The sequence below is a fragment of the Galeopterus variegatus genome, unplaced genomic scaffold, assembly GCF_000696425.1.
Source record: "Galeopterus variegatus unplaced genomic scaffold, G_variegatus-3.0.2 Scaffold1877, whole genome shotgun sequence".
NCBI classification, from domain to species: domain Eukaryota; kingdom Metazoa; phylum Chordata; class Mammalia; order Dermoptera; family Cynocephalidae; genus Galeopterus; species Galeopterus variegatus.
The window spans coordinates 212,009-227,136 of NW_007727988.1; the positions used below are offsets into that span (position 1 = coordinate 212,009).

The 15,128-nt window shown below is 35.2% G+C and overlaps 1 protein-coding gene across 1 annotated transcript in view; it reads left to right on the plus strand.

Moving 5' to 3' along the window:
• The window catches only part of BBS4 (Bardet-Biedl syndrome 4), a 49,737-nt gene that overhangs the window by 3,626 nt on the left and 30,983 nt on the right, over positions 1-15,128 (plus strand). The window contains exon 2 of the mRNA XM_008579410.1: positions 7,782-7,833. Within this exon, the coding sequence (XP_008577632.1) occupies positions 7,782-7,833 (52 nt within the window). The remainder of the gene's footprint in view (positions 1-7,781; positions 7,834-15,128) is intronic.

Sequence of the window (15,128 nt, forward strand, 5' to 3'; positions counted from 1 at the left end):
TGTCATACAGTTGTTTATAATAGTCTCTAATGATTCTTTGTATTTCTGTGGTGTCAGTTGTCTCTTTTCATTTCTGATTTTTGTTATTTGGGTCTTCTTTTTTTTTTTTTTTGTTAATCAATTAATGGTGTGTCTATTTTGTTTATCTTCTCAAAAAACAAATTTTAGTTCTGTTAATCTTTTCTATTGTTTTTTGGGTCTTTATTTCGTTTAGTTCTGCTCTGATCTTAATTATTTCTTTCCATCTGCTGCCTTTAGGTTTGGATTGTTGTTGTTTTTCAAGTTCTTTGAGGCATAGTGTTAAGTCATTTATTGAGAGTCTTTCCAGTTTTTTGATATAAGCATTTACTGCAATAAATTTCCCTCTTAGTACTGCTTTTGCAGTATCCCACAAGTTTTGGTATATCTTTATTTTCATTAGTTTCTAGAAATTTTTTGATATCCTGTTTAATTTTTCTTGGACCCATAGGTCATTCAGGAGCCTATTATTTATTTTCCATGTATTTGTATATCTTCTAGTGATTTGCTTATTTATCTCCAGTTTTAGTCCATTGTGGTCTGAAAAGATTGTTGGAATGATTACAGTTTTTAAAAATTTGCTGAGACTAGATTTGTGACCTAGTATGTGGTCTATCCTGGAGTATGTGCCATGAGCTGATGACAAGAAAGTGTATTCTTTAGCTGTTGGGTGAAATGTTCTGTATATATCTGCCAAGTCCATTTGGTCTAGGGTATAGATTAAATCCTGTGTCTCTTTGTTGACTTGTTGCTTGGAAGTCCTGTCCCATACTGAGAAAGGGGTGTTCAGATCACCTACTCTTAATGTATTAGGTCCTATCTCCTTCTTTAGGTCTAAAAGTTTTTGCTTGATATATCTGGGTGCTCTGGTATTGGGTGCATACGTGTTTATGATTGTTATGTCTTCTAGCTGGATAGTTCCCTTTACCATTATATAATGGCCTTCTTTGTCTTTTTTTTTTTTTTTAAAAGATGACCGGTAAGGGGATCTCAACCCTTGGCTTGGTGTTGTCAGCACCACGCTCAGCCAGCGAGCGAACTGGCCATCCCTATATGGGATCTGAACCCAGGGCCTTGGTGTTATCAGCACCGCACTCTCCCGAGTGAGCCACGGGCCGGCCCTTCTTTGTCTTTTTTGATGTTTTTTGGTTTAAAGTCTATTTTGTCCGATATAAGAATAGCTACTCCTGCTCATTTTTGGTTTCCATTTGCATGGTATATCTTTTTCCATCCCTTCACTTTTAGTCTATGAGTGTCTTTACAGGTGAGATGGGTCACTTGAAGACAGCATATACTTGGGTCTATCTTTTTAATCCAGTCAGTCTGTGTCTTTTGAATGGGGAGTTTAGTCCATTCACATTTAGAGTAGTTATTGAAAAGTGTTGTTTAATTCTTGTCATTTAATTGCTATTTAGGTGGTTTAAATATCTTTTGATCATAATTTCCGCTTTTATTTCTCTTCTTCAATGTGAGTTGGGGATTTAAGGCAGAATGGTTTAGTTTCTTTCTCTTTCTTGCTGGCATTTATGTTTTAACTGTGGGTTTTGCTCTTTCTTGTGTATTCGTGATAATGGTCATCATTATTCAGAATCCAGATGAATGACTCCCTTGAGAATATCTTGCAGGGCTGGTCATGTTGTGGTGAACTCACACAACTTTTGTTTGTCTGGGAAGTACACTATTTCTCCCTCATTTCTGAAGGAGAGCCTTGCTGGGTAAAGAATTCTTGGCTGCCAGTTTGTTTCTTTTAGTATTTTGAATATATCGTTCCACTTTCTTTTGGCCTGTAGGCTTTCGGTTGAGAAGTCTGCTGTTAGTTTTGTGGGGGTTCCCCTATAAGTGACTGGATGCTTTTCTCTTGCTCCTTGTAGAATTCTCTCTTTGTCTTTGAGCTTTGAGAATTTAACTATAATATGTCTTGGGGAGGATCTTTTTGGGTTGAATCTGTTTGGGGACCGTGGAACTTCCTGAATCTGAAAGGGTATGTATCTCACCCTATACCTGGGAAGTTTTCTGTTACTATTTCCTTGAGTAGGTTTTTGATACCTTTTCCCTTCTCCTGCTCTTCAGGAATACCCACAATTCAGATGTTAGAGTGCTTGAGATTGTCTGCTGTCTCTCTTATGTTTTCCTCATTATTTTTAATTCTTTTTTCCTTTTTTTTTGGTCTGCCTGACTTATTTCAAAAAGACCATCTTCAAGCTCTGAAATTCTTTCTTCTGCTTGCTCTACCATGCTGCTCAAGCTCTCAGTCATGTTTTTTTATTTCATTGAGTGAGTCATTTCTAGAACTTCTGCTACACTCTTTTTTATGGTATTCTCTTTGTAGATTTCCTCCTTCATATTCTGGATGTTTTTTCTTGTTTCATTGTGTTCTCTAATTGAGTCTTTCTTTATTTCTTCAACTTTTCTTAAGATCATTACTCAAAATTCTTTTTCAGACATTTCAAGGATTCCCTGTTCCATGGAGTCTGACTTTGGGCATTACTGTAACCTTTTGGTGGTGTCATTTCTTTATTGTTTGTACTTCTAGTGTTTTTTGCTGATGCTTGTCATTTATTAGGGGTTTTGCTGCTTCTATTGCACTGAGCTTGGCTGTGGAGTGGCCTTGGTTGCTACTGTGGGGGGTGAACTGTCTTACTTGACAGTAGGTGTAGTGGTGGTTATGTTAAACCAACTTGATTCCCATTCTAGACTCTGTGGTCGTAGAATGAGCGCCTAACCTGTGGAGTTTTGCTGGGCCAAAGTTGGTGGGTCGGATCCTAGGCTGGTGCTCTCCCATGGGTCTGAGGAGGGTTGAGGGGCTGTGTGGAGCCACGTGGTTCTACTGGCTGGCTGGTGCCGGTGGGCTCACATGTGTGGTGCCGGTTTGGGGCACTGGGGCTGGTCTTGGAGCTCCCCCACTGCCTGGGTCCGAGGCAGTGGGGTGGGAGGGCTACATGGAGCTATGCGGTTCTGCTGGCTGGCATGGGGGGGAGGCTTTTGTTTGTTTCCTATTTTTTCATTTGCAGAGTAATCACATTTTAGTCTAATCAGAAAACTGATATAGAGAAGGAAGCCAGCAGCAAATATTTTTAAGCTAAGAATTAAAAGAAATTACTGTAAATAGCATGATTAATGTTACCAGGTTTTAGATATTGGAAACATGCAAAAGAAAATACTTCACCTACACAATCTTAAGTGTAAAACATAATGGGTAATATGATATTGCTACAAAAGTAGTTTATCTTCTAGTGCTCACTGCACGTATATATAGGTGTTTAACAGAATATGAACTTGGTTTTTGTGATGGCAGAATTTTCCTGTACATCTGAATCTCTAGTAGTGTTTTAAAGAGAATAGTTTTTGTTTTGATATGACTTCAGCACTTAAGCCTCAAGTTAGCTAATTATTTTCATTGGTGTTAAGCTTATTGCTAGCAGAGTTATTTTTATAGTAATTTCATCTCTTCGAGTTACCACTGCATGGAAAATTGAATGTTCTTTTTGGAAGTGATCTTGTATCTTCTAATAAAATTCAAAGGACCCAACTATCCCCCTTCTAGACTTGTGTCCCATAGAAATAAAAGTGAAACGTAAGCATATATAAGGGTATTCATTGAAGTGGTTTGTAGTGGCAAAAAGCTAGAAACAGTGAATACCCATTAATAGAGTAATGGATGACTTCTGATATTTCGATATTGTGGAATATTGTGTAACTATTTAAAAGAAAATTAGAACTATTTATGTTGACTTGGGATTTCCATGGTGTATATTGGCCGTTATGAATAATGTTACTGCAAGTATTGGCATACAGGTCTTTGTGTGGATATGTTTTTATTTTTCTAGAAGTGGGATTGCTGGGTTGTATGGTAAGTGCTTAAAAAAAACCCCAAAAACCTGCCAAAATGTTTTCTAAAGTGTCTGCACACCATTTTACATTCCCACGAGCAATGTTTGAGGGTTTAGATTTTTCCACATCCTTGTCAACACTTGATATTGTCAGTCTTTTTGATTTTAGCCATTCTAGTGGAAGTGTAGTGGTGGTATGTTGTGGTTTTAATTTGTTTTTCCCAAGTGAATAATGATATTGAGGATCTTTTTATGTGCTTTTTTTCTATCCATTCTCTTTGGTAAAGTATCTGTAAATCTTTTGCCCATTTTAAAGTGGGTTGTTTGTTTCCTTAGTCAATTTTCTGTATTTGTTAAATCAGGGTCATAAAACAGCTAAAAGAAAAAATTTATATTCTTTTTTATTTTGAGGATCAATTTTTTTGTTCTTATGAAATATATCCTACCGCTGAAAGAATGAATATATATATGTGCTTTAGAGGATAATATAATGAAAACGTATGTTTCTGCCACACAGGTTAAGAAATGGGTCATTAATAATAACTTTGAAAACTCCTGAATGCCTCTCCACTATTGCATTTTCCTTCCTCCACGTTGGAAGCAATCTCTTTCCTTGCTTTTATGTTAATTATTCTGTTGCTTTTCATTATAGTTTTACTATATGTATGTTTTATTTGATATTAACCTTCATTCTATTCATTTTTTCAGTGCTGTGTAGTGTCCCATTAAAGTAAAATACTGCAAGTAACTTATCTACCCTACTAGATGTAGAATTGGGTTATTTCTGATTTTCAGTTATTAAAAACAGTGCTGCTATAAACAGGGCCAGGAGTAGGGTAAGGCAGGTAGGGTGCATAGGGTAGAAGCTTAAGGGAGTAAGAATAAGTGCCTCCTTAAAGTTTGTACCCTGAGCACCCAACCTGCCTTATTTTAGTCCTATCCCTGGCTATGAACATTCTTATATACATCTCCTGATGTAATATCTAAGAATTTCTCTAGGGTATACCTACTAATGGATTGCTGGGTCATGGAGTATGAACATCTTCAACTTCATTACTTATGGGAAACTCTAAGGTCGTTGTAACAATTTATGCTTTTACGACTAGTTCCTGTTGCTTACATCCTTGATATTGTTATATCATTAAATCTTGTCAGTATGGTGGATATGAATTATGTCTTAATGTGAATATTAATTTATATTCCCCTGATTATTAATGAGGTAGAGCACCATTGGTTGTCCCTTTTCCTTCTCTGTATAATGCCTGGTTTATATGTTTTGCTTATTTTTCTATTTCTCTGTTTTTCTTTTCTTTTTTGGCAGCTGGCCGTTAAGGGGATCTGAACCCATGAGTTTGGTGTTATAAGGCTGTGCTCTAACCAACTGAGCTAATTGGCCAGCCCTGTTTTTCTTATTGTGGTTTTTCTTATTGTAGTTATTTATAGTTTCTGGCTGCTAATATTGTCAATTTTTGGTTTTGTTTTATATTGTAAATATCTTCTCTTAATTTTTTGTCTTTACTTTTGTGGAACAGAAGTTATTAATTTTTTTTTTTTCCCTTTTTTGTCTTTTTTCGTGTCTGGCAACGGATCACAACCCTCAGTGTCGTGCCCGTACCGGACCGGGACCGGCAACGGAATCGCAACCCTTGGTGTTGCTCCCACACCTCGCTCAGCCAGTGAGCGGGAACCGGTCTGTATGTGGGATCCGAACCCTTGGCGGGAGCGCCACCGCGCTCTCAAGCGGGCGCACTGTAGCAGTGCGCCACCGGGCCGGCCAAGTTATTAATTTTTAATGTAGTTGAATATGGAGGCCTTTTCTTTATTGGTTTGTGTTATTAAATATTGTTTAAGTAATTCTTCCCTACCCTATATTTTTTTCTAAATGTTAAAAATTTTGCCTTTTCCATTTTAGTCTTTAATCTATTTTAATTGTTTCCTCTCCCTTTTTCCCTTGAAGTCTATTTTGTCTAATGTTAATATTGCTACTCCGGTTTTCTTTTTGTTTCTATTTTCCTATCCTTTTATTTTTCTTTGCCCTTAAGTTTTAGATGTGTCTTTACACAAATAGCACGTAGAATTTTTAAAAATCCATCTTGAAGGGCCAGCCCATGGCTCACTTGGGAGAGTGTGGTGTTGGTGACACCAAGGCCATGGGTTTGGATCCCTATATAGGGATGGCCGGTTAGCTCACTTGGGAGAGCGTGGTGCTGACAACACCAAGTCAAGGGTTAAGATCCCCTTACCAATCATCTTTTTAAAAATAAATAAATAAATAAAAAATCCATCCTGATCTGTTTTAACTGGAGAATTTTATTTTTCTCTCTCCTTTCTTGCTCTTATTTATTTTTTGTGCTGAATTATTTTTCCCTTTCTGCTCCTCTCATGTCATTTCTTGGAAGATATATACTTTGTCTTCCTTTAGTGAGTACCAAAGAGATTTTAAAAGACACAATTAAGTTGATGTCCAGACTTAAATACGAATAATATGGGGACAATCAGATGCTCTACTACCCATTGCCATCTATCAATTTATGCCATTGTTGTTTAGTTTTGTAGTTCTCTGTGTTTTTCAGTTCCGCACCACAAATTATACTTTTTGTTTGTTTTGTTTAGTCAGTAGATGCTTAGAATACTTACATATTTCACCAATTGCTTTGCTCATACCACTCCTTCGTTCTGGTATTTAGTGAGAGTGTAAAAACTCTCAAAATTTGAAAGTCTTTGAAATTTGCCCAATTTCTCAAAAGTTAGTTTTGATGGGTGTAAGAATCTTTGTCAGTGATTAGCAAACTTTCTTTGAAAAGGGCCAGTGAGTAAATATTTTGGGCTTTGGGCCATACAGTCTCTGTTACAGATACTCAACTATGCTGTTGTAGTGCAGAAGCAACCATAGACAATATATAGACATATAAGTGTGGCTGTGTTCTGATAAAATTTTGTCTGTAGACATCGAAATTTGACTTTTATGTAATTTCCATGTACTGAAAATATTATTTAAACATTTTTTTTCTAACCGTTTAAAAATGTAAAAACCATTCTTAGCTTGTGGGCCATATAAAACACAGGCTGGATTTGATCTTCAGGCCATAGTTTGCTGACTTCTCGTCCAGGTTAACGTTCATTTTACTTAGGATCTGACACTTAGTGTAATTATTCTTAATGGGGTGTTAATTGTCTTCTGTATTTAATTGTTAAGAAGTCAGCTGTCTGTCTAATTGTCCTTTCTTTGTTGTAATTTGGTTGTATGTTTTTTTCTTTGGCTTCTTTGAAGAACTTCTTATTGTCTCTGGTGTAGTTCCCTATGATGTGTGGATTTATTTTCATTTAACCTGGTCATGATTTGTTGCATATCTAGAATCTAAGGATTAGTTTCTCTCATTACTTCTGGAAAATTTTCAGCCATTAATTTTGCTTATATCATTGCATATTATGTACAACGTATGAGGCCGATATAAGTAAAATCCATTAGAATATTTTCTATAAAGTTATAGTGTAAGATTATATGCTATCTCCCTCTTAGAATTTAGTGCTAGACAATTTCTGTGTAGATAACCTCATAATCTTCCTTTTATCAAATAGCAATCACTTTTTTAGTTTGGCTGTTAAAAAGTGTAACATTAAGTATAATACCAATATGAAGTGTCTGAGAACTTAGTACATTTATTCGTGTACATTTTATTATACATTATATTTATATGTATATTATAAATATTTATGTATTATAGATATGCATTATACATCATCAGTAGTTTGGATAGCAAAAGTATGACTTGACGTTTGTTTCTTAAATCATATTCAAAATAATTCTTTGTACCTGTATGTAGTTAGTGGATTAATTGAATGATTGGTGAACTGTTTATTCTTGTTATTTGAATGCTTAAGTAAGCAAGGTATAGGGTGGTGCTTTAACATAGATGGTCTCTTTCATTTCAGAGAACTCAATTTCCTGTATCTGCTGAATCTCAAAAACCGCGGCTGAAAAAAGGTCTGTATGCAGTTTCATTGTACGTATTATATTTGCACAGATTTCTCTGTCTTGTGGATTTTTTTTATATTCTGTAAGCATTAGAGCTTTTTAAAATGTGAGTGTTGGGGAAAGCAGTAATAGTCTAAACATTCTGCCACATCTAGCATTTATTTTATGAAGTTGTTTAAATATTAGGGGTTTGTTTGACCTGTAAATATATTTATTTATTTATTTAATTTATTATTTTTTTAAAAAGATGACCGGTAAGGGGATCTTAACCCTTGACTTGGTGTTGTCAGCACCACGCTCAGCCAGTGAGCGAACCGGCCATCCCTATATGGGATCCGAACCCGTGGCCTTGGTGTTATCAGCACCGCACTCTCCCGAGTGAACCACAGGCCGGCCCTGTAAATATATTTAAATGGGGTTTGCTTTTTATATAAGTGTGTACTGATTTTATACTTGGGGAAAAACCTCTCTGTATAGTACAAATCAGGCCTCAAATAATCTTATGCATATGTTAAGTAAGTGTGGGATTTTATAAAAATAGAGTCTGGAGAGGCAAACAAGGTGAAAGCCTATATAGTAAAGAGCTGCATTTTATAATCTGATAGAGATATGATATACTTTATTTAGAGGAACAGGTCACTTGCTAACCTGTATAGTCTTGGAAGGGTTTGCAACAGGTTTAGGTGACTATATTAGATGTTCTGTCCGTGTCTGATGGATTGGATGTCCTTGCTACTTGTCAGGCATTAGAAAAATACCTAAACTTTGTCTTTAGCAGAGACATTTATTCATTCATCTGTCTATATATTTCTTTTTAATTAATGAATTAACTGATTATTTTTAAATGAGGAAACCAAGGCTTGGTAGAAGGGAGCATGACTTGCCCAGGGTCTCATGTGTAGTTCTTGTCTGCATACCTGAGTTATAGTTGCCAGGCTATACTCATGCATCCTTTTGCAGCCTGTGTTCTTCTGGTATCTGCTAAGAGTCTTAAAGTTGTCAATAAATTATTTAGTTTACTAGGGGCATTTCTGTCACTCATTGAAAGTTTGCAAGTTGGAAAATATGATTGCCTTTCAGAAGTTTATTTTACAAAGAGTTTTTCAGGAATACATTGTTCACTGAAAGAGCTGTATGTCTATAATTCAGATTATTTTGAAATTCAAATGTAATTCTGCTAGTGTCTAACATAATTGCTAATATTCTTTACACCATTTCTGGACATGAGGATCACCTTGCTGTGATATCTGTCATTTCATTTAATCACCAGGTTGATTTGGCTAGTTAGATGGAGCTAGCATGTATTGTGATTCTCTCTCCAGTATTCATTCCATCCTTTTTCTAGAGTCAAACCCTATGGGCCAATTGACTTCAGGTCCAGGAGAGGACTGTACCAAGCAAGAATTAGTCTGTGCCCAATTCAGGTTAATGAGATACAAAATTTATAGCTTTGAGAGAAAGGACCCATTTAATATGTTATACTATAAACTTCAACAGTGCTATAGTGCCCCTTCTAATCAATTCTTTCTCCTTCTCCATCCCGAGCAACCACTTTCTGATCTCTATTGTTAAAGTTTAGCTTTTCCTGTTCTATGTATAATCCCTCATACATATGAGTACTTACCATGTTACAGGACTAGTGATTGGTTTTGGGAAAACAAAGATAAATAGAGCATGGATTCTTCCCTTATGGAATTGACAGTCTTTAGGGCATATAGAATATGATAAGCAGATAATTAAAGTTCAGTGTGTGCTCTTCAGGTTCTTTCTTCCGAATGTTAAATATTTCCAGTTTCTTTAACTCTTTTTTATGTGAGATGTTTAGAGCTCCTTGCCATAATTGCCTTGGTCCTCTGGTAAAATTTGGTTTCTTTCTTGGAAGTACAGAGTTCAAGACTAAACAGAATATTTCAGGTATGATGTGAACAGAGCCAAGTGGAATATCTGGAAGATAATATCTTTTCATCTGGATCTTTTGTTTCTGTTAGTTAAGCTCAAGGTTGCATTGCCTTTTGGGCAACCATTTTACAAATTTGCATTCCGCTATATTGCGTAGTGCCAGAGGTATCACTCATGTAGAATATGACGACTACAATATAATTTATGCCTTTGGAGTTGTGTAAAGTGATGACACAAGCACCTAAAACATCCAGTGAATGACCTGTCCTTACTTTCTGTCTTTCACAATCCATAATTTTATTGATTGATATGGTAAATTACTTTGATTGAATTTTGGAATGTCATACCAACCTTGTATTCCTGGGATAAATCCCATATGGTCATGATGTATTGCCCTTTTAAAAATATTGCTGGATTCAGCTTGCTAATATTTTGTTAAGGATTTTTGCATCTGTGTTCACGAAGGATGTTGATCTGTAGTTCTCTCTCTCTCTCTCTCTCTCTCTCTCTCTCTCTCTCTCTCTCTGGAAATGTCTTTGTCTGTTTTTAGTATCAGGGTTATGCAGGCTTCATACAAAGATTTGGTAACTATTCCCTCTTTATTTCCTGGAAGATTTCATATAGACTTGGTGTTATTTCTTCCTTAAATGTTTGCTAGAATGTTAGTGAAGCAGTCTGGACTGGATTTTGTGTGTGTGTGTGTGTGTGAGGTTTTTAAGTACAAATTCAATTTCTTTAATAGAGGTAGGACTACTTGGATTATCTATGTCTTCATAGAGAACTTTGGTGTTATTTTTCTGTCAAAGAAATTTGTCCATTTTATTTCAGTTATCAAATTTATTGGCAGAAAGTTTATAATATTCCTATACTCCTTTTCATGTCTGTTAAGATCTATAGTGATGTTCCTTTAGTTCATGATTTTGGTAATTTATATCATCTCTCTTTCTTCCTCCATTAATCTGACTAGAGGTTTGTACATTTTATTGATCTTTTCAAAGAATCAGCTTTTGATTTTATTGTTTTTTTTCCCCCAATACTGCTTTTTCTGTTTTAATTTTCTTGATTTCTGCTGTCTTTAATTTTTTTGTGTGTTTAATTTGCTTTTCTTTTTGCAGTTTCTTCTTTCCTTTATATTTATTATTACTTTTTGGCAGCTGGCCAGTATGGGAATCTGAACCTGTGACCTTGGTGTTATAGGGCAGTGTTCTAACTAACTGAGCTAACCGGCCTTTTTTTTTGCAGTTTCTTATGGTAGAAACTTAGGTCATTGATTTACCTTCTTTTCTGTTGCAAGCATTTAGCGCTCTGCATTTCCCTTAAGCACTGCTTAACTGGTTTATATACATTTCATATGTTATTTTTTAACTTTTATAGAAATAAAAATATTTTCGGGCCGGCCCGGTGGCGCACTGGATAGTGCGCCGCTTGGGAAGCGCGGCAGCGCTCCCGCCCGAGGGTTCGGATCCCACATACAGACCGGCTCCCGCTCACTGGCTGAGCGAGGGGCGGGAGCAGCGCCGAGGTTTCCAATCCCGTTGCCGGTCCCTGGTCCGGTACGGGGGCAACACTGAGGGTTGCAATCCGTTGCCGGACACAGAAAAAAAAGATAAAAGACAAAAAAAAAAAAAAAAAAGAAATAAAAATATTTTCAAATTTCCTTTGTGGCTTCCCCTTTGACCCATGCTCTACTAAGAAAGGTATTGTTTAATTTCCATATATTGGGGGGATTTCCCAGATATCTTTCTGTTATTGGTTTCTAGTTTAATTCTACTGTGGATAGGTAACATATTTTATGTAGTTCGTTTTATGTCCTACAATGAGGTCTATGTTATATGTGCACTTGAAAAGAATGGATGTTCTGCACTCTTTCGGTTGAGTGTTCTATAAATGTCAATTAGGTCAAGTTGGTTGGTAGTGTTGCACTAAATACTTAGAGATATAAATACTGATATTCTTCCTGATATATATATACTGAAATCCTTAATGAGAAAAGAGTGTTGAAGTTTGCAAGTGTAATTGTGGACTTGTCTGTTTCTACTTTCAGTTCTATCAATTTTTGATTTATTTATTTTGGAGATATGTTGTTAGATGCATATACATTTAGGATTGTTCAACTTCTTGGTGAATTGGCTCTTTTATCATGATGTAATATCCTTCCTCAATCCCTGGTGATATTCCTTGTGTGAAGTCTACTTTGTTCGATAGTAATATAGCTATTCCAGTTTTGTTTTGACTAATGTTTACATGGTAATTGATGTATAGTTCACATACAATAAAATTTACCTTTTTTTAGTACATGTTCTGGGAGTTTTGACAAATGAAAATAGACAAGAAATCACCACCACTGCAATCAAGATATAAAAGTTTAATGACCCACCAAAATTCTCCTTGATTTTGCAGTAAACTACTCCCTCCACTCCCAGTTGCTGGCAACCATTGATCTGTATTTTTCTCCCTATAGTTTTGCCTTTTCCAGAATGTCGTATAAATGGAATAATATTTTATATAACCTTTTGAGTGGCTTTTTAAACCTAGTATAATGTTTTTCAGGTTTATCCATGTTGTTGTGTGTCTGAATTTTTTTTTTTTTTTTTTTCCCTTTTTGTCTTTTTTCGTGTCCGGCAACGGATCGCAACCCTCAGTGTCGCGCCCGTACTGGACCGGGACTGGCAACGGGATCGCAACCCTCGGTGTTGCACCCGCACCTCGCTCAGCCAGTGAGCAGGAACCGGTCTGTATGTGGGATCCGAACCCTTGGCGGGAGCCCCGCCGCACTCCCAAGCGGCGCACTGTAGCAGTGCGCCACCGGGCCGGCCCCGTCTGAATTTTTTTTTTAATTGATGAGTAGTATTCAATTGTATGCATATCTGACAGCTTTTTAATCCACTCACCAGCTGAAGGACATTTGGGTTGTCTTCAGTTTTTTGTTATTGCAGGTAAAGCTCCTATAAACATTTGCCTAGAGGGTTTTGTGAGAACCTAAGTTTTCATGGGAGTGGTATTGCTGAATAGTATTGTGAGTATATATTTATTAGAGATTGCCAAACTGTTTTCCTAAGTAGTTATACCATTTTGTATTTCCACCTGCAATGAATGAGACTTCTGGCTACTCAGCATCTTTGTCAGCACTTGGTATTGTCAGTTTTTTAAAAAGCCATTCTAGTGGATATATAGTAGTATCTCATTGTTTTAATTTGCATTTTTCTAATTGCTATTGATGTTGAATATCTTTTCATCTGCTTAACTACAATACTTATGTCACCTTTGGTAAAGTGTCCAAATGATTTGCCCATTAAAAAAAAGGGTTGTTTTCTTAATATTAAATATGTTTATCTTTATCAGATATGTGATTTGCACATATTTTCTCTCAGTCTATGGCTTGCTCCTTTCTCTCAGAGTGTTTTTTGAAAAGCAGTTGTTTTCAATTTTGATGAAGTCCATTTTAATTTCTTTACTTTTATGAATCTTGCTTTCAGTTTATAATTTGTAAGAAATGTTTGCCTGAATCAAGGTTACAAAGATTTTTCTCCTAAAGGTTTTATAGTTTTATGTTTTATATTTGGGTTTGTGATCTATTTTGAGTTAATTTTTGTATATGGTACCGAGTATAGATGGTGGTTTGCTTTTTTGTATGTGGATATTCAACTCTTTCAGTACTGTTTATTGACAAGACTATTCTTTCTTCATTGATTTGACTTTGCACCCTTGTTGGATTTATTTTTGGACTCTCTATTATCTTCTGTTTATATATATATATATGTTTCAACATTTGCTAATAGCCCTCTGATTACTATACCTTTAAGTAAGTCTTGAAATCAGGTATTGTTAGCCCCTCCACTTTGTTCTTTTTAAAAATTGTTTTGGAAAAAATATTATATAGAATTCAACAGTAAAGTTATCTGGGGTTAAGTCTTGTTGTAAATAAATGTTATTTCTATTTAAATTCCATAAATGTTTATTGGTCCAATCATATTTTCTTTAAATATAAATATATATATTTTTTCATTTCTTCTAGAAGTTTATCTATATTAACAAGATTTTCAAATGAACTGTTATATTGTTATTCATAATAGTTTTATATGTGTTGATATTTCTACTTTTTAATACTGTAAATATTTATTTTTATCAACTTCTTTCCTTTAAGTCTTGCCAAAAATGTTCTATCTCATTGATCTTTCTAAAGAATCAGCTTCATAATTTGTTAATCATCTTTAGTGGGTTTTTCATCTCTTGATTTATGCCCTTAACTTTAATATTTCTTTTCTTCTTATCTTTTTCTCTTTTTCTAGTTCTTTGTGTAGAAAGCTTAGATCATTTGCTTTCACTGTTTTGTTGTTACTGTAGTTTGCTACTTTTCCAATAACTAATAACTGCTTTAGTTGCATTCTGAAAAGTTTGACATCTAGTGCTTTAATTGTCATTCAGCTAAGTGTTTTTAGTTTCGATTTTGCTTTTTTTACATAAAGTGTTACTTAGTAAGAGATTGTTTGATTTCAAGAAACACAGACTGTTTTGTTAGCTATGCTTTTGTTATCAGTTTTAAATTTTATAGTACTTAATTAGAGAACATGTTCTTTATGTTGTTTATTCTCTGAAATTAATTGAGGCTTACTTTTTAAAAAATTGTGGTAAAATATACATAACATAAAATTTATCATTTTAATCATTTTTAAGTGTACAGTTCTGTGGCATGAAGTACATTCACATTGTTTTGCAACTGTCACACTATCCACTTGTGGAAGTTTTTTATTATCCTGTACTGAAACGCTGTACCCATTAAGCAATAATAGCCCGTTTCTCCCTCCCGCCAGCCCTGATTACCACTGTTCGACTTTCTCTCTCTATGAATTTGACAACTTTAGGTACCTTATAAAAGTGGTATCATACCAAAAAAAATTGTTTTGGTTGTTCTAGTTTCTTTGCCTTTCATCTAAATTTTAGAATCAGCTTGTTGATTTCTACAATAGGTCCTCTGAAAAATTTATAACAATTGCATTGTAGCTATAGGACAATTTGGGGAGAATTGACATCTTAATAATATTGAGCTTTTAAATTTATGAACATGGTTTATTTCTCTGTTGATTTAGGTTTTCTTTGGCTTATTTTACTAGCATTTTGTAGTTTTCAGCATAGTGATCTTCCACGTATTTTTGTTAGATTTATATATAATTATTGGTGCTATTATAAATGATAATTTTTATTTATTGTAGTTCCCAAGTGTTTATTATTTGTATATAGTATTGATTGTATACAGACTTTGTTTCCTGCAACCTTGCTAAGCTTACTTATTCTAGTAGCTTTTTCTTAGATTCTTTGAATTTCTTAGATTTTTTGCACCACCAAGCTGTCACAAGAAGTGCCCCAGGCTCTCCCAAGCCAGGCTGGTGGGGGGGGGGGGCCAAGGG